Source organism: Ascoidea rubescens, assembly GCF_001661345.1.
Source record: "Ascoidea rubescens DSM 1968 unplaced genomic scaffold ASCRUscaffold_4, whole genome shotgun sequence".
Taxonomy (NCBI): Eukaryota; Fungi; Ascomycota; class Saccharomycetes; order Ascoideales; family Ascoideaceae; genus Ascoidea; species Ascoidea rubescens.
Genome location: NW_017962916.1, coordinates 291,875 through 317,517, shown reverse-complemented (window position 1 = coordinate 317,517; position 25,643 = coordinate 291,875). Strand labels below are relative to the sequence as shown.

The window sequence follows — 25,643 nt, the reverse complement described above, 5'->3', positions numbered from 1 at the left end:
TCTGGGTTTCTTTTGCAGACCAATCCAAGTATCTGTTTTACAAATGTCAGTGCATCAGCGATGCAACAGCAGTTAAAGAATCAATCCACTTGAGTGTGGATCTATTCTCGACACAGATCTCTGTGTGCCAAAAGCAACACAGGCAACAAAGGCCTCAAAAGCAACAACAGATGCACAGAAAACAAAAGCAACAGGCGTCTTTGGGTGTGGTTTTGCTTCAGTTGCTCTGATTTCTTTTTGTTCTCAATGGCTCCACTGTGGTTTTTACAATAACCTCGCTAATTAGCCATGGTAATGATGAGTTGGTGTCCATTTGTTGTTGGTTCTTTCGCAGAGCTCCAGCAGCGGTTACAATGCAAACCAGCTCTCCATCAGTTCGTTGGTAAAAGCAACGTTGTGGTTCAAAACTCTAGTTTTCGAGAGCAGAGAAATGAGCATGTCTAAACTTAAGAAATACCCTTTAAGGATTGGATTCTATTGAATTATTTTCAAATTACTCGCAGGTGTATATAGTTTACTTGAATAGTTTGGCTAATGAAACTGCACCATCGTTGTTCTTGGCCATGACTTTAGCTACAGCCAACTCAAAATCTTCTTGGGTAACATGAATTCTTCTTTCTCTTAAAGCATACATCCCAGCTTCTGTGCAGACACCTTTAACATCGGCTCCTGAGCATCCATTCATTTTTTCTGCAATTTTTTTCAAATTAATGCCTCTGGTCAAGTTCATTGATCTGGAGTGAATTTTCAAGATATCTGTTCTTGCTACAACAGAGGGAGGTGGAAATTCGATTTTTCTATCAATTCTGCCAGGTCTTAATAAAGCAGGATCCAAAATATCTAATCGATTTGTAGCCATTATAATTTTGATATTTTTCGAGCTCTCAAATCCATCCAATTGATTTAGTAATTCCAACATGGTTCTTTGAACTTCACTGTCACCACCACTTGAGCCTTCAACCCTACTGGAACCAATGGAATCAATTTCATCCATGAATATAATGGAGGGGGCATGTTCTCTTGCCATTACGAATAATTCCCTGACCATTCTACTACCTTCGCCGATATATTTCTGAACCAATTCACTACCAGATACCCTTATGAATTTGCACTCAGTATGATGAGCAACAGCTCTTGCCAATAAAGTTTTTCCTGTACCGGGAGGACCATACAATATAACACCCTTTGGTTGGGCTATACCTAGACTTTCAAACAATTCGGGGTGTTTGACAGGTAATTCAATCACCTCTTTGATCTCTTTGATTTGCTTATCCAAACCTCCAACCATATCGTATGTCGAGTCGGGAACTTTTTCAACCATCATTAAACTAACCAAGGGATCTACCTTGTTTGGCAAGATCTTGTGAAGATTATAGGTATCACTTCTTAAACAGACTCTTAAACCTGGAGTTAATTTTTTAATGTCGATTTCGGAGGAAATGTTCACGACATATTTGCCCTCCGGATTTGTTTTAACCAAAACTTTTTTCTTTCCCATTACCTTTACCACCTCGCCAACATACGAAGCCGGCTCTTGCAATAATTTGATCTCATCTTTTAAAGATCGAACTTTGGAATTCAAAGTGTTTCTTTGAGCTTCTAATCTACGTAAATTTTGAGTCTTTTCAGTGATCAAGATTTCAGTGTCTTGAATTTTCTGTTCAAAAAACGGTTTTATACCACCCTGGTGAGCAGTCGCAGTAGCCATTATGGATCAATTGTGTGAGATAGAGAAGATATACCACAGTCAGCAGAAAGACAATAACGTACTTGTTTTGCCATCCAACGACCAACTCAAACTGGAATTGAAAACTAGATTTGGTGCAAGAAAGAACACCCGGTAAGACGGCGACGTGGAAACATGTGATCAAACGTTTGGTCATGTGACCAACGGCTTTAACCAGCAGATAACAAGTGTAGAGAAGAGAAGAGAGGAGAAAGAAGAGAAGGTGTGAGATGATAACAAAAGGACATTTCGCTTTATTTTTCTTTTGCTTTCTTCAAACACGTTGAGAATGAAGGTGCAGTTTATGTTGGTAGTGCTTTTGTCTATTGCGTCGTGTTATGCGTACCAGTCCTATTGCCGGTGCCAATGCAATTCCGATGATAACTATCTTTTGATGGAGATCACTGACGAATTGAAAAATGACATTTTGAAATCAAACGAACAACTGAAAGCAAGCGATCCCTCGCTAACTTTTACAGAAGATTTCAAAAAAGACTGTTCGTTCTGTTCCAAGAAATTGTGCAAAGAAAGCGTAGATAAAGATGGAAATACAATTTGCAAGAAAACAGTGATCAATGAAATTGTCATCAACTGCTTTGAAAGAGAGTCCTTGAAAGATCAAGTTGTTATATACAGCTTTATTATCATAACAATCGTGCTACTTATCTGGGCTTTATTAAGCAGGAATATGTGACGGAAAACAAACAAACAAACAAAACACAACTATTCAAGGGATGCTTCTTAGGGAGTACAAAATTCGAGAAAATTAGTTGGTCATATACTATAGACTGGAATTGAGATATTTGATTACAATTACGATATCTGGGTTGAGTGGTTTGCTCACTGCTAGATTAATATTGATCCAGTTGGACATGAGATATAGATGGGAATCGTGGTGTCCGAGCAGGAGTTAGCTTCAGCTACTGTGTGTTATATTTGATAATTCTACTGTATAGAAATAAAACAAACCAGGGTGTGCTCTTCTTCAATCATGTAATACCATATACAAAACAAAACAGAGAAGCTGACTATTTACAATTGATGAAATAACATTAATGTGTGAGAAAGCAAAAAATAGCCGTAAAAATGGCGCAGAAACACCCGACGTGGGAGTCGAACCCACAATCTTCTGATGACTTAACACTATTAAGTTGTTAGAAGTCAGACGCGTTAACCATTACGCTAGCCAGGCCTTTGAACGTGTGCTGAAACACACTTATTGTATACAAAGCCACATCTCTATTATCGTCTACTGCTTTTTCAGCTATTTGTGATACCATTTTCAGCTCACTGTTGAAAGAACTTCTGATAATCACCAATATATTACCACTGTAATAAAGCATTGCAAAATAAACACCAGCAGGAGCCTATATTCCAAATGTCTGCTTCATTCAATTTTCCCTCTATTTACAATTTTCCTCCTTTTTTCACAAGACAGCCCAACAATCAAGTCTTGAACTCTCAGCTAGCCAATTGGTCCAATCTCATCATCAACTACTGCGAGTTTCACAGGATATGGGTCATCAACAACGCTGGAAACATAGTTTCTAGTGGAAATATAACCAAAAATACACTAGTAGACCTACTATCATCTAATTCCAACGCCTCTTCAAAATCAAATTCAAATTTAGAAGCACAACTAGAACTAGAACTAGAACTAGAACTCGAATTAGAGCTACAATCCAATTCTAATATCACCTCTCAGAAAAGCTCTTCAGGTTCCTTTGATGACGAATTATTCCATAATCACAAAATCAACAGAAAATTAAATAACGAAATGTTTGTTGAAATCTTCAACTACATGCTACAAAACAATTTGATTGAAATATTCAATAATGATATCCTTAATAATTTCAATATTGCCAATACTAATATGAATGTCAACAAGTCAAAGAACTCATCAAAGGTCAATTACATAGTATACTGGAAAAAACCTGAAGAATGGGCACAACTTATCTTAGATTGGGTGGAAAAAAATGGTAAGTCAAACTCGATCTTAACCTTATACGAATTAACCCAAAATCTCTCAATTAAAAAGGAACCATTCTATGGTTTGCATCCTTTTATCTTACTAAAGTCCTTGAAAATTTTATCCTCAGACAACAGAGCAAAACTAATGAAAGATGATAATGGTCAAGTTGTTGGTGTCAAAATTGTCTAACAACCACCATTTCCATCGCCACCTCCATCAATACCCATATTAATGCTCATATTAATAAATTATTTCAGCTGCCCAACTCTTTCTCGCTGTAGAATCCTCCCATATCTTCATCTGCTTGCAAACAGGCTTAACATCCTTTAAAGCCCCTTAACAACCATCTCTCATCTCTCATCTCTCATGAATAATCATATGTTTAAAAACAGAAGCTCTGTTTTTTTCTTTATTCTTTTCTCGTTCGGTGATACTCTAACATACAATCTAACATACAATCTATTGCCATCTCTTATTCCACCTTAAGTATGCCTTTAAAATAAAATCCAAATGTCTCTTAACCTAACCAATCCCCCGAAATACTAATTATAGCAGAATCATGCAAACCTTTACCCTTTACTATTCATGATCTGTACTTAAACACTATAAATCTCGCACACCCTTTATTGTTTAGAGTTAAACGGCTTGAACGTTTCACGTCCAAGAATACAATTGGAGATTCAAATTCCACTCAACTTGTTTATTTTGGCTTGGTTTTATTCACTATTTCCTATCAAAGCTTGAAAATTCTTGTAAAGTCTTGTTTTCTGTACTTTTCTATCAAAAAATAAGACTTCCAAGACAAATTTTTCTTATTCAACTTCACTTATTATTTTAACTGAAAAAGTTATTAATTCCGCAAATGGCCAATAATAACTTGTCTTCAATGAATATAATCACTCTTTTGTTTTGCTTGAATGATCAGCTAGAATTTTAATCCAAAAAACAAAGAAACAGAACAAATAGAAGAAAAAAATGGAAAAAATGGAAAATATATGCCCAAATTAATTCAAAATTCTTTAGAATTTGCCAAAAATGTTTTGGCCCACTAAAAAACAAACGACAATATATGACCTGTGCCTACTATTATCTAAAGAATCAACCCTTTATATTTCAGAATCCCATCTCCTTTTAATTCCTAAACTCACTTACCATGTTTCTATATCCTTTAAAATTAATTCTACAAAATATGTTTTCTTGCGAAAAACAACAAAATCAAAATCAAGACAAACAAAACATGAAATAACAAATAACAAATAACAAATAAGAACAAAAATATATTTTCATATACTTATTAAATTAATCTAAAGTAATAATAAATTATTGCTAGGAATAACAAACCTGCAATAACAGTAATTGGAATAACATCACAAATTATAGACAATGTATAAAAATTCATATATAAACGATTTGATTCACCCTTTAATTTTGAAAATATTATAATTATTACTATTATCTTTATTAAATATCACTTCGATTAGTTAATTATTTATTTAAAAGCTTACGTTTTCTAATCATCTTCATTCAAAAAATTACAATACAAAATTACAAAATTACAAGATCACTAAATCACTAAATCACTAAATTTCAAAATTATCAAGATTTTATCAAATAAATCACAATTTATCAATCGTTATTTATAATACATAACCAGTCAATTACAAGTTACAAGTTGATACTGATACTGATACTGATATTGATATTGATATTGATATTGATACTATTGGCGATATCGTTTTAAAAATGTCAAAGAAGGTTGATTGTGCCACAAGCAATGTTGACAATGTTGACAATGTCGATGGATCATCGATTTTGTCAGACAATTTGAGCACTGGGAACTGCACCCCCCACAGCAGGGACTTCCATGGATGGAGCAAAGTCAAGTTTTTATTGCACTCACCTGGGCGATTTTATCCCACAGTGTCCAATGCTGCCATTGTCACTGAGAAACTAGATGTTACAAAGGTCAATGAGGGCAAGTTGGTGCAAGGGTTGTTGATTCCAAAGGACACTGTTTTTGCCAGGGCATACGACAGAGTCACCGAGGCTGCTGGTAGTGTTTTCATCTTTGTATCCACGTTGGCCATCATCGTTATGTGGGCCATTCTTGGTGGTGTGTACAAGGCGCCTGATAACTGGCAAATTGCAATGCAGGATGGTAGTTCGATCCAAGCATATATTTCGGATTCGCTTTTGATGAGACAGCAACAGAACCAATCCAGGGACTTGCTTCAGTTGATTTCGGAGTTGAGATCAAGAGGAAAGACATACCATGAAGTCTTTACCAAGGTGTACAACGGGAAATTACACAAAATGACAGCAGAGGAAATTGCAGCTGTTGAGAAAAAGGTGTACAGCGAGGTTGGTGATGCTCAGGTTCTTCAATCGTACAACTGGTACGACCAAGTGTCGAATGTTGCTTCTAAGATCTTTGGGTCGATTTATTGTGTCACTGTATTCTGGATCTGTATCTTTGTGTGGGTTGGACTTGGTGCGTTGCCTCATTTGCGGTTTGGAGATAAATGGCAGTTGTACATCAACACAGCAACAGCAGTTGAGATTACGTTGATTTCGATGTTCATCCAGAACATTCGTAAGAGACACATTTTGTATGTGCACAAGAGCATTGGGTTGGTTATTGAGACAGATTACAACATCGAGTACAAATTGAGGACGATGATCGGATCCAACAAGCCCAACAAGAGAGTTTCCATTGCTCCCATGAAGGTGACTAGAGGCGAGAGAGCCATTGAGTACTATGCTGCCATCATTGGAACTGGTATAGGATTGGTGATCAGTGCAGGAGTGTTTGCTACGTGGATAGCCATTGGAGACAGAATGGAATGGTCAGACGACTGGTGGTTGATTATCGGTACATACACTGGGTTGGTTGGGTTCATTGATGGATTCACATTGCGTTCATGCTACTATCGTTGCTACGAGCACATCTACGAGCAGTTCAAGTTGTTGGAGGACGAGGACTCGAAGCTTTTGAGGTATTTGGGAGTGGAAGGCACATTTTGCACACCAGCTCCAGAGCACAGATCGTTCAACTTTCGTGTGAGTGCCATTGTTGGTAGGATATTTTCGAGCACCAAGGCTGTTGGTCTCTCTGTTGTTGTTGTGATCGTGTTGATCTGCATTGCCAGCTACATGAAATGGAGAACCACAGCACAGTTGATCTGCAACACCCCCACCATGATCATTGAGGGATTCTGTTTGTTGGTTTTGCTTGAAGGCCACAACCAAAACAATGCACAGCTTAGGGTGTATGTGCACGACTCATTGCAAAGAAAGTTCTACTTGCAACAGTATGTGGAGACACTTTACCAACACGAAATCAGCAAGGAGCACACCAACGACTCGTGTAGCGAGATTTCCATGAAGAACTGAGAAGAAGAAGAAAAAGAAAAAGAAGAACAGATGGATAGTAAATCGTCCACTGTGAGTGCTGGCATTGCAACAGGCTCCATAGGTTGTGGGCCATTCTAATAGGTTTTGTATTGATTTAGCAATTATTTATATGTTGTTTATTTATGTTGTTTATATATGCTGTTTATTTATGTTGTTTATTTATGTTTATTTATATTGATTTTATTGATTATATCTATCGTTTTAAAATTGTTTATTGTGATTTGCTTTCTTTCACAGCAAATGAATTTTTATTTTGTTTAGATTTCAAGAATAATTAAATTAAATTCCTCTCTTAAAATTGAATGTGAATATCAAAAAATTGAAGAAAAATTAATTTTATAGTATAAAAATAAAAAGAGATATCATAAACAGCATCCTTTTGAATCTACAAATACATTTCAAACCCAGGATTTAATTGATTGATCTTAACAACTTTGTTTTTTTTTAATCCAGAGAATTTTGGAATTATTTATCCATTCTTTTGAAAAAATATAACATTATGACTATCACTATTAGAAATAAATCATAGTTTTTTCAATTTGGGTTTTAACTTAACAATTGTTTTTTTAATAGTTTACCAAGTTCTTTTTACAATGTAAATTCAATGGGATTATAACAGAAAAATACTTCTATCTCGATAATATTTAATTTTAAATCAGCAAAAACTAGTTTGTTTTATTAATAGATAGTCTTGTGTTCATAAGGGGCTACACAAAAGAGTCCAAGTCTATTCTAACATTTTTATGTTTTAATTACAAACTCTTAATTTTCAAATTTGCAGAACAAACCTGAAATGAATTAATTGTGTTATCTCGGTAAAAGTGTTAATGCCTTGCTAATAAATCTTTCACACAAGAATACAAATAATATGGTAGCTCATGAACTTTAAAGAAATATTATTTGTCGTTTCGATTAAAAAAACCCTGGTTCAGTCCTTTAGTGCTTTAATTTTCCAATTTTAAAACCATAGATCTAAAGTTTTGCTTCTTTTTGAAACTTTTGTGTTCATTTTCAGTTTTCTTGTACATTTCTCAGTTGTACAGTTATTTTCTGAAACATAGATATCATTTAAACAATTAATTTTTAAATTTATTGTTTATTTGTAAAACCTTATTGATTAACTCGACTTAAACCAAGTTTAAAACAAGGGTCAAAAAACTGATTAATCTCTCAAAAAATACAAAAAAATTCATTAAGATACCATAATACTATAAAAACACATATCAAATCATATTTCCAGTTATTCATAACTATCTTAAAGCAATCATCAACCGTTCCTCATCTCCTTTGTCCAATTTCAACAATGCAGTGACAACTGGTAAAAGTTGTTGACGTTGATCCTTTTTCTCCAAAAACCCTAACAAAACGTTTTTTATATAAGCAATATTACTATTGTCTGGTGATTCAGAGGTGGTGGACAACTCTGATCTATAAAGTCTTGGTACCTGGGAATTTAATGTCGATAAACTTGGGGTACGATTGTGCATGGATACAATGGAGTTTGATCTTGAAGAAATAGGCGAACTTCCAGGAGAAATGGCTTTGACAGGAGAACTATTGGCATTGTTTCGATTTTTTTCCTTTAAGCTCTTCAATTGGCCAGCAATATACTTATAGTTCTTTGTTAGTCTTTCATTTTTCATTGACAACTCTTCGTTTATTCTTCTAAAGTTAAAGTTGGTTCTTTCATAATCACGCATTTGACTTTCAGACTTGATTAACGATTCACGAAGCTTTTTTATAATCAAAGACATATCTTGCATGGAATTATCTTTCGATACAGAATTAAACGGGGACTCATTGTTTTGATTCAGGAAAGAATAATTATCAGCTGAATAAATTGCTTGACTGGATCTTCTTTTTGCTTTTTTAATATTTTCAAGGTCGGTATTTAATCTCGCCTTTTCTGTTTCCAACATACTAATTCGCTTTTCGAACAAATTGAGTTTTTCTTTTAATTCAAATATCTCGTTCGTTTTCTTTTTCATCATAATCAAGTTGGATGCTTCAAGTTTTTTCAAATCATTTTCATAATTTATTCTCATTTCATTCTTAAGGTGTTCGGTGTCAACAGTCTTATTATTCTCTGAATCGGTTAATAACTTTCTCATTATGTTAGTTTCCCTTGTTCTTTCCTGCAACATCCTAGACGATTCTAATAGCTCATCTTCAAGTGACTCAATTTTGAACTCATGCTCTCTTAATCTCATTAATAATTCTTCTGATTGCTTTTTGAGGTTTTCCATTTGATCAAGGTTTCCCAACTTTGCATCCGAAATACTTTTGTTTTCTTCCTTCAAAGATTCAATACTTTTGCTTAAAAATTTAATCTTGTTTTCAAGTTCATCATTTTTGAAAATGAAGCCTCTGTTTTCTGAATTAAGTGATTCTATTCTTTTATCCAATAAATTCTTAGTTTCATTCAAAGCAGTGTTTGAAACAGATAAACTGTTGTTCTCGATTTTTATCTTGGTTAATTCATCATTAAATTTTTGATTATTTTCTTCAAAAAACTTGATCCTTGAAGTATATTCTTCAATCATCTTATTTTTGTGTCCCAAAGTTGTTTCCAAGGTTACAATTTTCAATTTTAGACTGGTCTCATTGCTCTTAACATCCTTCAATGAATCAACCACATCTTTTAGATTTTGATTTTCTTTTACCAAAAACTCTTTCTCACTGGATAAATTATCAGTTGATGCTTTTAGTTGATCCTTCAACAACTCTATTGTTTTTAATTCCTTTAATCTATTTTCAGCCAAGTTTTTTGTTATTTCAAGTTCAGTAGAAACCAATTTTAGTTTTTGTGTCATCTCGCCTAACTCCTTTTCTTTTTCTTCCAAAGCTTTTTTATTTGTGTTGATTGTTTCCTCCTTGAAAGAATCAGAAACCTTATTCTTTTCTATTTCAACCTTGAAATTCTCAATTTGTTTTTCCAAGTCTTCTATATGGCTATTCAATTTTCCTTTTTCGTCAAGCAAGGTTTTTCTTGTATTTTCATAGTCGGTTATTGAATCAGAATGCTGTATTCTCAAGGTCTCCAACTCACCCTTTAGCGAATCAATTGCCTCTTGACTATTTTTTTTCTCTTCTTCCAATTTTACAGATAATTCCTTGACCTTTTCAGCTTGAGATGTCAAACCATTTAATTTGGTTTTCAATGTTTTGACTTCATTTCTTGATGAGACCAAATCGTCTCCTAAATCTCTCATCATATCCTTTATGTTATCCATTTCTTCAATATTATTTCGTAGAGTGGCTTTATTTTTGGACGAGTCCTTTTGTAATTCTTTATATTTCAATTCAATTTCACACAAATGACTATATTTATGTTTAATTTCATCTAACTCGGACTCAATCTTAAGATTCTTATCCTTGATTATACCATGGAAACCTAAAAGTTCTTCATGTTTTGCCTTGAGCTCAATCAAATTGACAATGTCTTCTACGCTTTCATTTAAAGAAGAGTTGCCGACTTCAGATGATTTCTTATTCTGTTGAACAGTTTTTGATACTGTATTCATTTTCTTTTTCTTTTTTTTGGTTTTATCTAAGTCATCAGTTTTTTGTTTAGATGTAAATTGTATATTTAAGGGTGAAGAAGTCGTAGATAAATCTTCATCTCTTGTTTCAATTTCGGTTTCGACCAGAGCTGTTAATTCATTGATCTTCTTCTTTAAACTTTCAATGACTTTTACACTAACAGAATTTTTTGATTTGAGAACTAAACTATCTTGGTTTAATTTTTTGAGTTCATTTTTATTGTCCAGCAATTTAACATTAAGCTCATCAATTTTGTTTTTAAAATTAGCTTCGAGGTCTGAAATTTGAACCTTATGGGTCTTTTCCAAATTTAGTTTAAACTTGTTGCCCTCAATTTTTTGAGATTCTATCTGAGATTCCAAATTATTTTTTTCATGCAACAAATTATCAAACTCTAATTTTATAGATTTCAAGTGGGCAAGATCTTTAGATAATTTGGCGTTTTGATCCTTGAAAGATTCTAGGTTTTGAATTTGTTTTGATAAATTCTGGTTTTCAACTTTTAATACATCTAAATTTTGAACATCTATTAATAATTTTTGGTTTTCATTTTGCAATATTGTTTTCTCTTCAAGTTCTTTAGATAATTTTTCAATTTGAGTTTCCAATAGGGGTAATTTTTCAAGTTTATTTGACAATTTTTGATTATCGGTTTTCAATAAAGCTAGATCTTCAATTTCTTTTGATAGTTTTTCATTGTCGTTTTTCAAAATATTTAACTCTTCTGTATTTTTCAATAGATTTTCATTTTTAATTTCCAAGTCTTTTATTTTTTTGTTTTCTTGTAATAATTTTTCGTTTTCAAATTTGGTTAGGTTTAAATCATTTGATAATTTATCCTTTTCGATTTTTAATAAGTTTAAGTTTGTATCTAATTTTTTAAATTTTTCCATTTGGGAATTGAGATTTATGAAATTTTTTTGTAAATTGTTAAATTCATTTGATTTTTTCTTGAATTCTTCATTGATTAAGTTGATTTTCAAATTTAAATTTGATAGATAATCTAAAAATTGCTCATATTCAGCAATTGATGAGCAAGGAGTGTTTTCTTGTAAGATTTTTTCAAAATATTTTATGTAAGAAGATTTCAATTTTTCAGATTTATAGGCATTTAACAAAATTGGATATTTTTCTTCATATTTAGATAATTTTTTCAATTTTAATTTCAAGTCGGGAGTGAGTGTGTTATTTATAATCGATTCTGAAGAGTTATTAATATTATTATTTAAGCTAATAGTTGAGCTGTTTAGCGAGGGGCTAATCAATTTTTTAGAATTTGGTGGGTTTGTGGATAAAATATTATTACTATTTTGATCATTATTTAGTACTTTCGATGAGTTCACTATTTTTGGGGGGTTTTGACTGGATATTTCTGGAGAGTTGATTTGGATTTGAATTTTACTTTTTATTTGGTTTGATTCAATATTTGGATCAACCCTAAAAGCGTTTTCGAGCTGTAATGTTGAAGTAGTCGGATCAGTTTTTTCATTAATGGTATTATTATCAGAAGTTGAAACTAATTCATTATTATCAGTATTGTTTTCATGATCATTGGCTGAGCTGATAAGATGTTTTTCATTACTATCATTTTCTGTTTTTGAGTTATTATTTTCATTTCCAATTTGGTTTATATCGCCATTGTTATTGTCATTGTCATTAGAATTATCATTTATATTTTCATTATCATTATTATTGTCATTGTCATTGTCATTGTCATTTTCAGCATTTATGATTATTTCATCCACATCCGGAGTTCTTGAGCTCAAAATCTCCCTTATCTTTTCAGTAGGCAAGTCCTTTACCTGAGGTTTAGCATTATTACGTCTTAAGATGTTTCTGTTACCATTATTATTAGAGCTACCTGCAATGTTACTGTTATTGCTATTGTTGTTTTCACTTAATCTGGTCAATTCCTCTGTGAAGTTCTTGCTCAATTGACCCAACCGAGAAAACATAATCGTTCAGCCTAAAGGAGCTCTATAAAATGCAGTTCCAATAGTGTTTGAGTAGTGCTGTAGAAGCAAATGGCCAGAGAAACAGCAAATACCTCTTCAGATAACAAGATAGATAACAGATCAGTGTCTGTGCTGGAAGAAGAGGAAACATTTAAGTGTTTCCCATTCCAGCACGATGGATCAGAACCAAAGCGGTGGTAAAGACGTTTTTATATGCAGGTCAAAGCAAATCTACATATAATCAATAAAATCAATATAAATAAACATAAATAAACAACATAAATAAACAGCATATATAAACAACATAAATAAACAACATATAAATAATTGCTAAATCAATACAAAACCTATTAGAATGGCCCACAACCTATGGAGCCTGTTGCAATGCCAGCACTCACAGTGGACGATTTACTATCCATCTGTTCTTCTTTTTCTTTTTCTTCTTCTTCTCAGTTCTTCATGGAAATCTCGCTACACGAGTCGTTGGTGTGCTCCTTGCTGATTTCGTGTTGGTAAAGTGTCTCCACATACTGTTGCAAGTAGAACTTTCTTTGCAATGAGTCGTGCACATACACCCTAAGCTGTGCATTGTTTTGGTTGTGGCCTTCAAGCAAAACCAACAAACAGAATCCCTCAATGATCATGGTGGGGGTGTTGCAGATCAACTGTGCTGTGGTTCTCCATTTCATGTAGCTGGCAATGCAGATCAACACGATCACAACAACAACAGAGAGACCAACAGCCTTGGTGCTCGAAAATATCCTACCAACAATGGCACTCACACGAAAGTTGAACGATCTGTGCTCTGGAGCTGGTGTGCAAAATGTGCCTTCCACTCCCAAATACCTCAAAAGCTTCGAGTCCTCGTCCTCCAACAACTTGAACTGCTCGTAGATGTGCTCGTAGCAACGATAGTAGCATGAACGCAATGTGAATCCATCAATGAACCCAACCAACCCAGTGTATGTACCGATAATCAACCACCAGTCGTCTGACCATTCCATTCTGTCTCCAATGGCTATCCACGTAGCAAACACTCCTGCACTGATCACCAATCCTATACCAGTTCCAATGATGGCAGCATAGTACTCAATGGCTCTCTCGCCTCTAGTCACCTTCATGGGAGCAATGGAAACTCTCTTGTTGGGCTTGTTGGATCCGATCATCGTCCTCAATTTGTACTCGATGTTGTAATCTGTCTCAATAACCAACCCAATGCTCTTGTGCACATACAAAATGTGTCTCTTACGAATGTTCTGGATGAACATCGAAATCAACGTAATCTCAACTGCTGTTGCTGTGTTGATGTACAACTGCCATTTATCTCCAAACCGCAAATGAGGCAACGCACCAAGTCCAACCCACACAAAGATACAGATCCAGAATACAGTGACACAATAAATCGACCCAAAGATCTTAGAAGCAACATTCGACACTTGGTCGTACCAGTTGTACGATTGAAGAACCTGAGCATCACCAACCTCGCTGTACACCTTTTTCTCAACAGCTGCAATTTCCTCTGCTGTCATTTTGTGTAATTTCCCGTTGTACACCTTGGTAAAGACTTCATGGTATGTCTTTCCTCTTGATCTCAACTCCGAAATCAACTGAAGCAAGTCCCTGGATTGGTTCTGTTGCTGTCTCATCAAAAGCGAATCCGAAATATATGCTTGGATCGAACTACCATCCTGCATTGCAATTTGCCAGTTATCAGGCGCCTTGTACACACCACCAAGAATGGCCCACATAACGATGATGGCCAACGTGGATACAAAGATGAAAACACTACCAGCAGCCTCGGTGACTCTGTCGTATGCCCTGGCAAAAACAGTGTCCTTTGGAATCAACAACCCTTGCACCAACTTGCCCTCATTGACCTTTGTAACATCTAGTTTCTCAGTGACAATGGCAGCATTGGACACTGTGGGATAAAATCGCCCAGGTGAGTGCAATAAAAACTTGACTTTGCTCCATCCATGGAAGTCCCTGCTGTGGGGGGTGCAGTTCCCAGTGCTCAAATTGTCTGACAAAATCGATGATCCATCGACATTGTCAACATTGTCAACATTGCTTGTGGCACAATCAACCTTCTTTGACATTTTTAAAACGATATCGCCAATAGTATCAATATCAATATCAATATCAATATCAGTATCAGTATCAGTATCAACTTGTAACTTGTAATTGACTGGTTATGTATTATAAATAACGATTGATAAATTGTGATTTATTTGATAATATTATAGTATTTTATTAAGGAATTTGTTATTAATTGGAATTTTAATTATTTCGATAGAGTAAAATCACTGATTAATAATATGAAGGAAAATAAAAAAAAAATTGAAAATAAATCAGAAAAATTAGATTGTATTTATATTTAAATTATAAAGATGCATTTAATCCAAACAATACTAAAAAAGAATACTTTATCAAAATAATCATCCAAACAAGATTTTATTAGTAGTATCCATGTTAGATTAAACCCAATAGTTTACACTTTGAATGAAATAATTAGGAATTTCATAAACTCTTCTAAGTGGAAAATTTCTAGAAGAATAATTTGCTATGTTTAGCTTAAAAATTTTGATATGTGAAATCACAAATTAAATAAAAAACCAATGGGATTAAATTATTTAGTTACAGGTCTTTTTTCTTTGAAGAATACTATTGATTGAAAAAACTATCCAGTTAAATATTTTAATTTGACAAAATATATTATGCTATTCCATTTTTTTGTTCTATTATATCTTATTGCCTCGAACCACATTGTATTTTATTGAATTATGTTGATTTGTATTGATTTGTATACATTTTGCTATTGATGTTGAACTTGCCAAGACTAACCAAATAGAAAATAAGAAAATTTTAAACAAAACCAAGAAAACCAAGATATCAATTATAATAACTGAATTCAATGTCTTGTTTTTTTGCTGGGCTGAAAAAAAACATTAAGACAAATCTTTGAACTTGATGCGATAATTGAGGTAAAAAACAAGATTAATATAATTAAGGCATTTCATTATTATTTTATCATTCTATCGGTTTTTTGACTGATTATTGGCAAATCATATTCTTCAAGTTTTAGTAGCATTTTCTATTGGAATAAATCGTATTTCTTTACTGTAGGTTAGTTAAAATATAAGCATCTTTAACAAGCTTTTATCAAAAATTACTTTAATTCATGGAATTATAAAGCTGCAATCAACAACAGTTATCGAAAATTTAGCACAAGCCTCATGTGCTAAAAGCAGCGTCAAATTTACCGGATTGAAAAGAAACTGAAATCCCACAGAGTAAATTAATTATAACACTTGTCAAACTCAGCATTAATTCTAGCTTTAGCCTCAGGTAGTCTTCAAGAGAACTACAAATAAATCCAGCAAACTCCGTAACACCAGCTGTCTGTTTGGTGAACAAAACCGGTATGCTCTATTCATTCCTTCCATTCACTCTTAATATTTGCCATAATCTGATGTAGGCCAAACAATATCTCGCTGCGAGCATAAAACATTCAACAAACATTCAACAAACATTCAACAAACATTCAATAAATAGCCATTAAGTGCAATTTACAAAACAACAGTGAAATACACAAAAAATGCTTCTACAATTTCCACTCAATTTTCAAAGTCCTTGTGCACGTGATCCACAGCTGTTTTGGGAAGCTCGAAGCGTTGGGCTTTTGGAGCCAGAAATGAAAGCAAAAGAAGACATTTGTAAAGTATTAAAGGATGTAAAAAAACAGTAGTAAATTAAATCTGGAAAAAAATAATGTTTATGGTAGATAGACACTGCAAAATAAATAGAGAGGTGAAGTATAAGTAAATAGATAAGTAAAAGCACACAAAGAACTAGGGAAGAAAAATATAACAAATACGGTATGTAAAAAGATATTAGCTAATTGAAACAAAAAAGTCTTGCCACATTTCTCGCACTCAACAAAGTATTTAAAAAAGTATTTAGAAGATCATTTAAAAAAGCGTAGAATCGTGCTAGGATTGCATTAATTTGACCAAATAATAGAAAAAAATAAAATGAAATTAAAGTGTAGGAAATTCAGAGACTTGATAGTGGGATTTCTCTGCAATGTTTTTCTTCGTTTTAAGCTTACAGCCTGATAGCACTGTTGGATTATTTATTTAGGATCAGCCAATTCCTTCTTAATCGATGGGGTTTCCATCATGGACAGAGTCTCCAAATTAGAAACAGATCCAACTTCAGTGTCAACTGTGGAAATAACACTACTTTTAGTAGATTGCATTTCCAAGACGCTATTGATTTTGATATCCGAGGCAGAATCACTAACAGATATTGGATTAGAACTATGTGTGGTAAGAGGATTACCTGTGTTATTGTGAATATCACCACCAGCATTTCCGGCATTCGCATTATTATTGATCATGACGCTACTGCTTGAACTAATGTTCATTTCGGTCATAAATGCTCTATTAAAATGATTAGATGCACTTTCTCTTGGTTCTAGCCTCATGGATAATTCATATTGAGCATCAATACTTGGACTTTCTTCAAACCAATTGTCAAAGAAACTTTGAACTTCTGGAATTTCTTGGAATGCATATGGTATTGACTGAAATTTGATAACGTTTTTAATAACATCAACAGTTTTAACTCTCTTGCTGAAATTAATCATATTTTGATCTTCATGCAAGTAATCCGAATTTCCGTCAACAATAAATGTCAATTCTGTCAAATAAACACCAAAAAATGGAATGCAAGGGGCACCTTGAACATTACGAAGAACTTCTCTATATTCAGTGAAATTCCTCTGAGGATCCATTAATTTATTGATTCTACCAAGAGAAATGGTTGTTCCTTCACTCACTTGAGCCCATGTTTTTTTCAATCTATGAATTGGTGATGAGGTAAAAGCAGCAAAAATTGCTGTCATTGAAGAGAAATTATTAAATTGACGACATTTTTCTGCTACAGCAACAAAGTACCTAATAATATTAACTCTTTTTCTAATGTCTGCTTTTCTTAAAATCATAAATGAGACAAAATTTGTCAACCTATTAGAATTTGAAATAAATGCAGATATAGCTCGGGAACCACCCATTGAACCATATTTATGACCCCACGCTCTATCAAGACACTGTAATTGAGTAACTTTTGAGTACAATTTTGAATCCTTCAAAGTAATTTGACGAGCAAACTCAACAAAATCAATATCAAGTAATTTGATTCTTTTCAATGATCTTGGCATGATGGGGGTCAAATCATCTTGATTCAACGAAATACTTCCAATTGTACCTGTGATATCACTGATACCGATTAACGACTCTTCTGATACCTCATAATCATCATCATCACTATCATTTTCATTGATATTCGAGTGTTTATGATGTGTTTCGCTTTGACGCTGATGTTTTCTCTTCATTCTTTCCTTCAAAAATGTATTGTAGTCTTTCGTTCTCTGCTCAAGCAAATTCTTGATGGTTTTAGAACTTGGAAAATCTTGCTGTAATAAAAACTTGACAAATGTTGTCAATTTTTCAAACAACTCTTTACTATAATATGTGCTGATCCAGAACTTTTGCAACAACATTCTCATGATATTGATTGATCTTAATTTAATTGGATACGATTTTTTTTTGACCCATATATCGTACTCTTCAAATGTTAATCCCTCAGGCGGATGATTATTAAATCTGTCAATTAATAGCCCTATCAACTCAGAAGGCGACATTATGCTTCTAAATGTCAATAGGAAAATGTTGTTATAATTAGTATCAAGTGAATCATGATGTGTCAAATGTGCAACTAATGCGGTTTTCGTTCCACCTTTTATTTGGCCATTTACATCATATATCAAATCATATTCCTCATCTGCATCCAAGTACCATGGTTGATCTTTGCCACTAGAGTTTCTATTATTTTGATTTTGTTTATTATAGTATGAAGCTGAAGTATGATGAATAGAAGAAATTTGATCGTATGAATCAGTTTTATGAATTATGCTTGCGGTGCTACCAGATCTTTCATTTCTTATCATTTCGATATTTGGGTTGGCTGTGTCCATAACTCTTGTAGCATAATTCAAAATTGTTTCTCTTTCTTCGACCAACTGTCCAACAATATAGTTGATAATATTTAAATTGTTCCTGATACTTTCGATTGAGCTTCTTGTATCTTCATAAGCATCAATGTACAGGCTGTCCAATGTTTCAACATCCTCCAAAACTAAAACTTTTCTCAATTCTTCAGCTAAAATCTCAATCTGTGAAGAACCCACATGGGTTCCGAGGTCTGCAAATGGCGATGTAGTTGGTTCTTCTTTCATGCTTTTAAATACCTCTGGATCATCCAATGTGATCTCCTGTGCACACATTATTAAGCTACTGATAGAATTATGAAGCTCTTGTTTGATTTCAAAAAACTCGATTAAAATGGGATAAGCATACGCAACCATTCCTTTTTTATGGCCATTTGTTTCAATAGTTCCTGTTTCTTCTGGATCTGGAGGTGGAGATTCCGAATGTCTATTGAAAACTCCAAAATCGAACAATTCTAAAACATCCATGATTTTTGCAGCAACCGTTAATGCTTTATAGACGTTAGTTAAGATGGACAAATTAGTCTGGTTGGTCTCGTCAAAGGTTTTATAATCATTGATATCATCTAGGTTTCGTTTTGGTGAATTGAAGTTTTTTATAACATCTGAAATGACATCCAAAATATCCATAAGATTTTTAGTTCTCGAGACTAGTAAGCTTAACGAGTCCTTGTTCAATAGCAAACTGGGTCTATCTTGTTTTTTAGCAGCGAATTTCTGAACATTTGCGGTTTTTTTCTCTGAGGAAATGGAGGTTCTCCTGCTCGTTATATTTCCAGAGACATTTGAAAGAACCTTTTGCAATTTTTCGTTTTCCCTTTCTCTTTGCTTTTCCTTATCAGAATCAGGAACAGGCTCTGAGGGATCAACAAATGGGTTTTCAGGATCAGGGAAAAATGGTGTTTTCCAGTTTCCAGCACTGAAAAACCCTGTAATAAACCTTGGGTAGACTTGGGGAAGTTTGAAATCATCAGTATTGGCCAATTCCGAGGCCATTTTATTGGATCTTTTAGCCAGTGAAGCTGCTTTTGCTTTGTAAAGTTTGTGGAATGTGACAACACAGGCGGAAATGTGTTTCTTCAAAATGTTTGATTCCACCTCTGCTTGATGCAAATACGAAGTTGTGCTTTTAATTTCAACGCCATTGATGTTGGAGTTGTGGTTTGAATCTCCATTTTCAAAATCAATATCAGCGTCAACATTATCGTCTTCTTCTTCTTCTTCTTCAACATCAAAGTCTTCATCGTTGTCATTATCTTGGACATTGTTAACTTTAGGGGTCTCTTCGTCAAGGTTGTCAAGATTACCTTCAGAATTAACTTTTGGTCTCTTTTTTTCTAGTTTCTTTAAATTTTTTTCCTTTCGAAGTTTTTCGGAAGCAGCTGAAGCAGCTAGCTCTTCGTGAAGTTGTTGGACTTCTTGAACGAGTTTGAGTTTGTCGATGGGTGTAAGCTTTTCCTTATTGGAAACATCCTCAACTTCTGCTTCAGTCAAATGTAAGTTACCATTAACACCAATCTGGGCGACAGATCTTGCGATTCTTCTTAATCTTTTTTGTAAGCCAATATCCATTCCAAAAGTTTTCAAATTATTTCTTAGCAATCTTGCCGATAAGTGGATCAAAACACAAATTCTACTTGTGATGTTGAAATAATTTAGAAAATCTTGTCTTTCGTTTTTTCTAAGAGATAGAATACATAAATTGATGAAAAAGAGAGAGCTTTTTTCTAAACCAGCCCAAGTTGTAATATCAGATGGATCATCATAAAAGACGCCAGGTAGCATTAGTAGAGAACCTGCATTAGAAAATGAATTGCTATTTGGCAATGAAGAAATTTTTGATTTTGAAATATTTTTTGAATGTTGTGGATGGCCAAAGACGAGTAGCTCATGGTCGTTGGCTAATTTTTTATGGTCGAATACTAGAGTATTGAAAGTGATTAAAGGAGGAGTTTCAGTAGAAGGAAAGGTGCTTTTTTCATCATTAATGGGTTGAGGTTGAGGTTGAGATTGAGATTGAGATTGAGGCAAAAGTTTGGATTTTGGTTTTGATTTGAATTTTGATTGGGTTTGGGTTTGGGTTTGGGTTTGAGTTTGAGTTTGGTTTGAGGAATAGATTTTCTTTTTAAGAGGAAAATCCATGAAGGGCAATTGATCACAATATAAATTTAGTTCGACGTTATAAAAAATTAAAGAGAGGGATTTGGGGTGTAATCTTGGAATCCAAAATAGAGGTTTTTCAATTGGTAAATAAGTGGAGTTATCATCAAAGAATTTTATGACTTGGTCTTTTGATAGGACTTTTCCTTGAAGAGGTTTTAGGTTTTCTTTTAAAAGAGGATGTAAGATTAATTTTTGGATTGGCTTTGAGTTTTGGTTGGAAATGTGTTTCTTTAGAGATAAAGAGTTTTTAATGTTTTCAAAGGAATGAGAAGAGGTGTGTTTCAAGTTGGCTAGAGGTAGAGATGAGTTTGAGTTGTGGATAAAAGGTTGGTTGATTTCGTTGGGTTCGTTGGTGTCATTTGAGTGAGATCTTTGGATAGAGTGAGAGTTGTTGTGATTGTGGGAGATGAATTGAGTATTTTTGGGGGTGTTTTTGTTGATGTTTTTATTGAGAGCAGAATTGATTGACAAGTTGATTGATTTAGTATAGGATGAAGGAAACCAACCTCTGACAGATTTAATTGATTTGAGGTCCAAGTCGAAATCATTTGAGTTGATGTTGATTGAATTGTTGAGTAGAATGCCATTCCACCAACCTGAGGAGGCCTTTTCAAGAACATAGATGATTTGGTGTTGTTTTAGAGAGAGGATATTTTGTTGGGATGATACATAGTCAAAGGAGACTTCTACAATGTCGACTGGTTTAATGTTTAATATTTTGATGACGTTTATGATTTTTTCATAATTATTGTGAATGGTTTGAGATTGGGATTGGGATTGGGATTGGTTAATTGAGAGTTTATTCTTTGACTGGAGATGAGATGGAAAGGGTTGTTGTATATCTTTTTGATCTTTATTATTATTATTGCTGTTGCTATTGCTATTGCTATTGCTATTATTGTTATTGTTATTGTTATTGTTATTGTTATTGTTATTGTTATTGTTATTGTTATTGTTATTGTTATTGTTATTGTTATTACTGTTATCGATATTGGGATTGATATCATTTGAAATTGATGATATATTCGAAATAATTTTATTTGATAAATTGAGCGGATTTGGATGATTTAGTTTTGAGTGGGAGGATAGTTTTGAATCAATTTTTAATGGTAAACTCGAAGAGGAATTTGAATTTGGACTTGGACTTGGATTTGAATTATTGTGTGAATTATTGTGTGGGTTGTTATTTGAATTTGACGAAAGTTTGTGACTTTTGAGTCTTGAACCCAATAAAGAAGGAGCCATCTTGAAAATTTCAAACAAAAGAGATTAAATTGAAAGAAAACGAGGATTAATAAAGAAAAATTAAAAAAAAAAGAGAAATAAAAAAGAGAAAAAAAAGAGAAAGAAAAAGAGTAGACAAGTAGAGAAATAAAGAAGTGGAAAAAACAAAGTAGTCAGTTGAGCAAATAAACAAATATCAGGCACTAAGTTCAAATATAAGTGGATTCAATGAATTCAGTGAATTAGTGGGCTAATTGAAGTGGGAGGTGGATTTGTAAGGCTGAGGAAAAGGAAGTTAATCGAAAACCAGTTTCAGATAAAGATACTATTGGTGTTTTCAGATGAAGAATATATTGTAACACAGCTGTAGTGATGCAGAGATGGAGCAGTGAGCAAAGAGGAAAGGAAGAAAAGCAGGAGAGAAAGAAGATGTACAGCTAAAGAGACCCAAGAGCTAGAATTGAATGAAAAAATAACGATTCTGACATGAAGTGAAATAATGGAAGGAAACAATTGAAGAGGAATATCTGAATCAGAGGCTTTTGGGAGCAATTCTTTAGGGGAGCTTGGGCCAAAATGAAAGCGGCCGTATTAGACACATTGGAGGGTTAAATTGGACACTTATTGTTCTCTGATAACAACGGCAGCCTTTGTGGCCAACCGCGTCGTGCCCCAGCCCGCCCATAGCAAACAGCGCGGGTCCGATGCAGGCCCAGCGAACGCGCTTAGCGACCGTCCTGCTAGTACGGACTTCCGCTTAAACACACGCACGTCCAACCTCTAACACAACATGAGTCCGTCCACAACAGCCCTGCCGCGCACATCACGCAATTATCTGCGGGTGATGACTATAATGTGTCACACAGCGCATCTCACAGCGTGCTGTGCACTGCTCATGCGCTTCGGATCTATTTGTCCGCAGACTGCCTGCAGAGACTGTTGCATTCTGCCGCGCGCTTATGTGCTAGTCCACGCTGATCCAGAAAACACTGTATGCAGATATGCTCACGTGCAGGAATGGTAAACACTAAACACGCGCAAACAGGTGCTTTGAGACGCATCCATACTGCTGGTCTCTGGCTGTCAAAGCGCTCCTTCCAGCTGCACATGCACCTTCCTGCGGTTGTTCAACTTTGCTACGCCTTAATCATATTGTTGAATAGTCTTATTCAAAAAGTATTCCATAAAAGTATTCCATAATAATAAATCATAAACTAAACATAAATCAAACATAAATAAAAAATTAATAGAACATTAAACAACTGAAACATAAATTAATTTTTTTCTCAGTGTACCATTTTTTTTTGTTTTATTTTTTTCCCAGTTTCCTGAACACTTTTCAACGCCATAAATTCTGTAAATAGCTTCCAGTTCCTCTATATAAACTATAAGCCCTAGACTGGATCTGATTGGCCAAGTTTGCAATTTTGCTTTCTGGTCTCTTGCTCAAATTAGTCCCTAAATAGTAATCAGTGTTCTTTCTGGCCAATTCAACCAATTCTTCTCTTGAGTATCCACGTTCATTACCAACACCATTGTTGTCATTACCATTCCAATAATACTTGATTTGATTGATTTTCTTGTTTACTTCGGTTCCAACTCCACTAGTATCCTTCTTGTCTTCGGTCAACTTGTATCCAAATGAGCTCAAGTAGTTCACCAAGTCGCTTTCCTCCCATGTCTTGAAATCAAAGTAATCGTTCCAGCTGCTTTCTCTATTTGTTGGTGTGGTCTTTGCTCCACTGAAATAACTAAATGGGAAATAGTATTTTATCTGTGTCCAAAAGCTTTCTCCAGTTTTTTTGATCTGCTCTTGTTTTGCACCAACCTCTTCATTAATTGTCTTTTTTAGCTCTTCATTCTTGCTTAGCAAGTCATGGTACAAATTCACACTTCGGTCTAACACTTCTTTGAATGTTCCTTCAGTGCTTTGTTTATTCTCCTTCAAAAACTTTTTCAAATTGTCAACACTCCATCCTTCAAATATCCATTCGTTTCCACTTACACTGTCTTTGCCCCAGTTTGAAAATTTAACTGGCTTGAACTTGTTTTCTTCTACCAACTTGACCAACTCTTTTCTTCTTGTGAATGCACCATAAGAAACACCTCGACTCTTTAAATACAACTTCAATCGATCTTTGGGCCAGTTTTCAACTCCAACCAAAAATGTATCATTAATTAAATTCTCACTCTTGGTTTTGCTTTTGTCCAATCCTCCTTTCCAGTTATTCCACTTGCTCCAATCGCCAAATAGCTTATCCTTATTCTTCAATGCAACTTCAATTAACTGGTCTTTGTTGCGTTGGATTTCCTTTCCACCATCAATCAACCCATTTTCTGACAACCATTTGTAAATATCATCTTTACTCCATAAATCAAAAAAGTCCTTCTTTATATCTTCACTCGTTTTATAAATCGTATCTTTCTGATTTTCCAATGTATTCCAGATTCCTCTTCTACCTTCCTCAGCTTTGTTCGAAACACCCCTTGAAACATCATAGATATTGTCTCTAACGTTCTTAATCAACTCGTCTCTTGATAGTGATTCATCATACGAAATCTTATTCTCATCAAGCCATTGCTTCAACGAGCTTTCATTCCAATAGCTGAATATCCACAGCCCAGCATATTTTCCACTCTTTTTGGATTTCTTTGCAATCTCATCGAAATTGTCCTCAACCATTTTAGCCAACTCATCCTTAGAATCGCGAACTGTATTGGACACTTCGATTCCATTCTTAGTCAAAAAGTTGTACAAGTCATCTTTCGACCATGATTTGAAAAACCAGCTCTTGAATTCTTCTTCCTTATTAGATGGTGAAAACAAATTCCAGTGTAAATTGAAATTGCTGTCAGAATTCAAGTTCTTATTAATCTTATCTCCAGTGGGCGATTTCAAAAATTTCTGTTTTAAATTCTTAGTATCGTAATCATTAACATTACTATTTTCATAGTTTTCGTTATAATAATTCACAATTTTTTCCCATTGTTCGTTGAATTTGTCCTTGATCTCATCAGCACTGCTTTGTTGATTATAAACAACGTTATGGTCACTTAGAAAATCTTTCATATCCTCCAAGTCCCATGTTTTGACAATGCTTTTATAATCATATTCTTTTCGATCTTTTTTATTACCACCAAAAACTTGGAGTCCAATTGAAACCTCGAAAATTGTTAAACAAATAACAATTTGTTTAAGAAACTTCATTTTTATTCGGCAATTTAATAAACTAATAAATAAATTAATAAACTAATAAATTAACAAATTCAATAATTCAATAAATATATATAGTGTATGTAATTGTATCTGGAGTCTTTAATTGAGCAACAGAGATCTTGTTTAACTACTTGTCTTTAAATACAAAATTCAAAAAAATATTTAGCAATTCACTATTAGCAATCTAAATCACAATCGAAAAACAAGATTTACTGTATTTTTCCTTATTTAACTTAGATCTCAATGAATTTCCATTTGTTGTTAATTAATGATGATTCAATACTTAAGAATGCCCTTATTATACTAGGTTTACTACAACTACAACATACATAATTCTAAAATTGCTACTCATATCA

At 33.9% G+C, this 25,643-nt stretch overlaps 8 protein-coding genes and 1 non-coding gene across 9 annotated transcripts; 4 read left to right on the top strand and 5 right to left on the bottom strand.

Moving 5' to 3' along the window:
• Positions 1-514: 514 nt before the first annotated feature.
• On the bottom strand, positions 515-1,708 carry RPT6 (proteasome regulatory particle base subunit RPT6; the record flags this gene model as incomplete). The annotated part of the gene is made up of 1 exon (XM_020191686.1): positions 515-1,708. One exon carries the CDS (start codon positions 1,706-1,708, stop codon positions 515-517), a length of 1,194 nt encoding a protein of 397 aa, XP_020048152.1.
• Positions 1,709-1,969: 261 nt separating this feature from the next.
• On the top strand, positions 1,970-2,802 carry ASCRUDRAFT_75115 (uncharacterized protein). The gene has a single exon (XM_020192933.1). It carries the CDS (start codon positions 2,016-2,018, stop codon positions 2,418-2,420), a length of 405 nt encoding a protein of 134 aa, XP_020048151.1. The 5' UTR covers positions 1,970-2,015; the 3' UTR covers positions 2,421-2,802.
• Positions 2,803-2,824: 22 nt separating this feature from the next.
• On the bottom strand, positions 2,825-2,918 carry ASCRUDRAFT_t44. The gene has a single exon. It is a non-coding gene; the product is annotated as a tRNA-Arg (tRNA).
• Positions 2,919-3,104: 186 nt separating this feature from the next.
• Positions 3,105-3,887, top strand: VPS25 (ESCRT-II subunit protein VPS25; the record flags this gene model as incomplete). The annotated part of the gene is made up of 2 exons (XM_020190411.1): positions 3,105-3,269; positions 3,432-3,887. 2 exons carry the CDS (start codon positions 3,105-3,107, stop codon positions 3,885-3,887), a joined length of 621 nt encoding a protein of 206 aa, XP_020048150.1.
• A 1,821-nt stretch (positions 3,888-5,708) lies between these two features.
• Positions 5,709-7,016, top strand: ASCRUDRAFT_17296 (Low affinity iron permease; the record flags this gene model as incomplete). The annotated part of the gene is made up of 1 exon (XM_020189476.1): positions 5,709-7,016. A coding segment is annotated over one exon (1,308 nt), but the record flags the coding sequence as incomplete, so codon positions are not given.
• A 4,746-nt stretch (positions 7,017-11,762) lies between these two features.
• Positions 11,763-11,969, top strand: ASCRUDRAFT_33373 (uncharacterized protein; the record flags this gene model as incomplete). The annotated part of the gene is made up of 1 exon (XM_020190425.1): positions 11,763-11,969. A coding segment is annotated over one exon (207 nt), but the record flags the coding sequence as incomplete, so codon positions are not given.
• Positions 11,970-13,134: 1,165 nt separating this feature from the next.
• ASCRUDRAFT_16550 (Low affinity iron permease) lies at positions 13,135-14,442 on the bottom strand (the record flags this gene model as incomplete). The annotated part of the gene is made up of 1 exon (XM_020189431.1): positions 13,135-14,442. A coding segment is annotated over one exon (1,308 nt), but the record flags the coding sequence as incomplete, so codon positions are not given.
• Positions 14,443-16,371: 1,929 nt separating this feature from the next.
• On the bottom strand, positions 16,372-22,175 carry CDC25 (Ras family guanine nucleotide exchange factor CDC25). Its single transcript, XM_020192932.1, is given in 2 exon segments — positions 16,372-21,805; positions 21,818-22,175. The coding sequence occupies 2 exon segments, from the start codon at positions 22,089-22,091 to the stop codon at positions 16,746-16,748; spliced, it is 5,334 nt and encodes a 1,777-aa protein (XP_020048146.1). The 5' UTR covers positions 22,092-22,175; the 3' UTR covers positions 16,372-16,745.
• Positions 22,176-23,212: 1,037 nt separating this feature from the next.
• MSC1 (double-strand break repair enhancer MSC1) lies at positions 23,213-25,591 on the bottom strand. Its single transcript, XM_020189140.1, has one exon. The coding sequence runs from the start codon at positions 25,276-25,278 to the stop codon at positions 23,410-23,412; it is 1,869 nt and encodes a 622-aa protein (XP_020048145.1). The 5' UTR covers positions 25,279-25,591; the 3' UTR covers positions 23,213-23,409.
• Between the last annotated feature and the right edge of the window lie 52 nt (positions 25,592-25,643).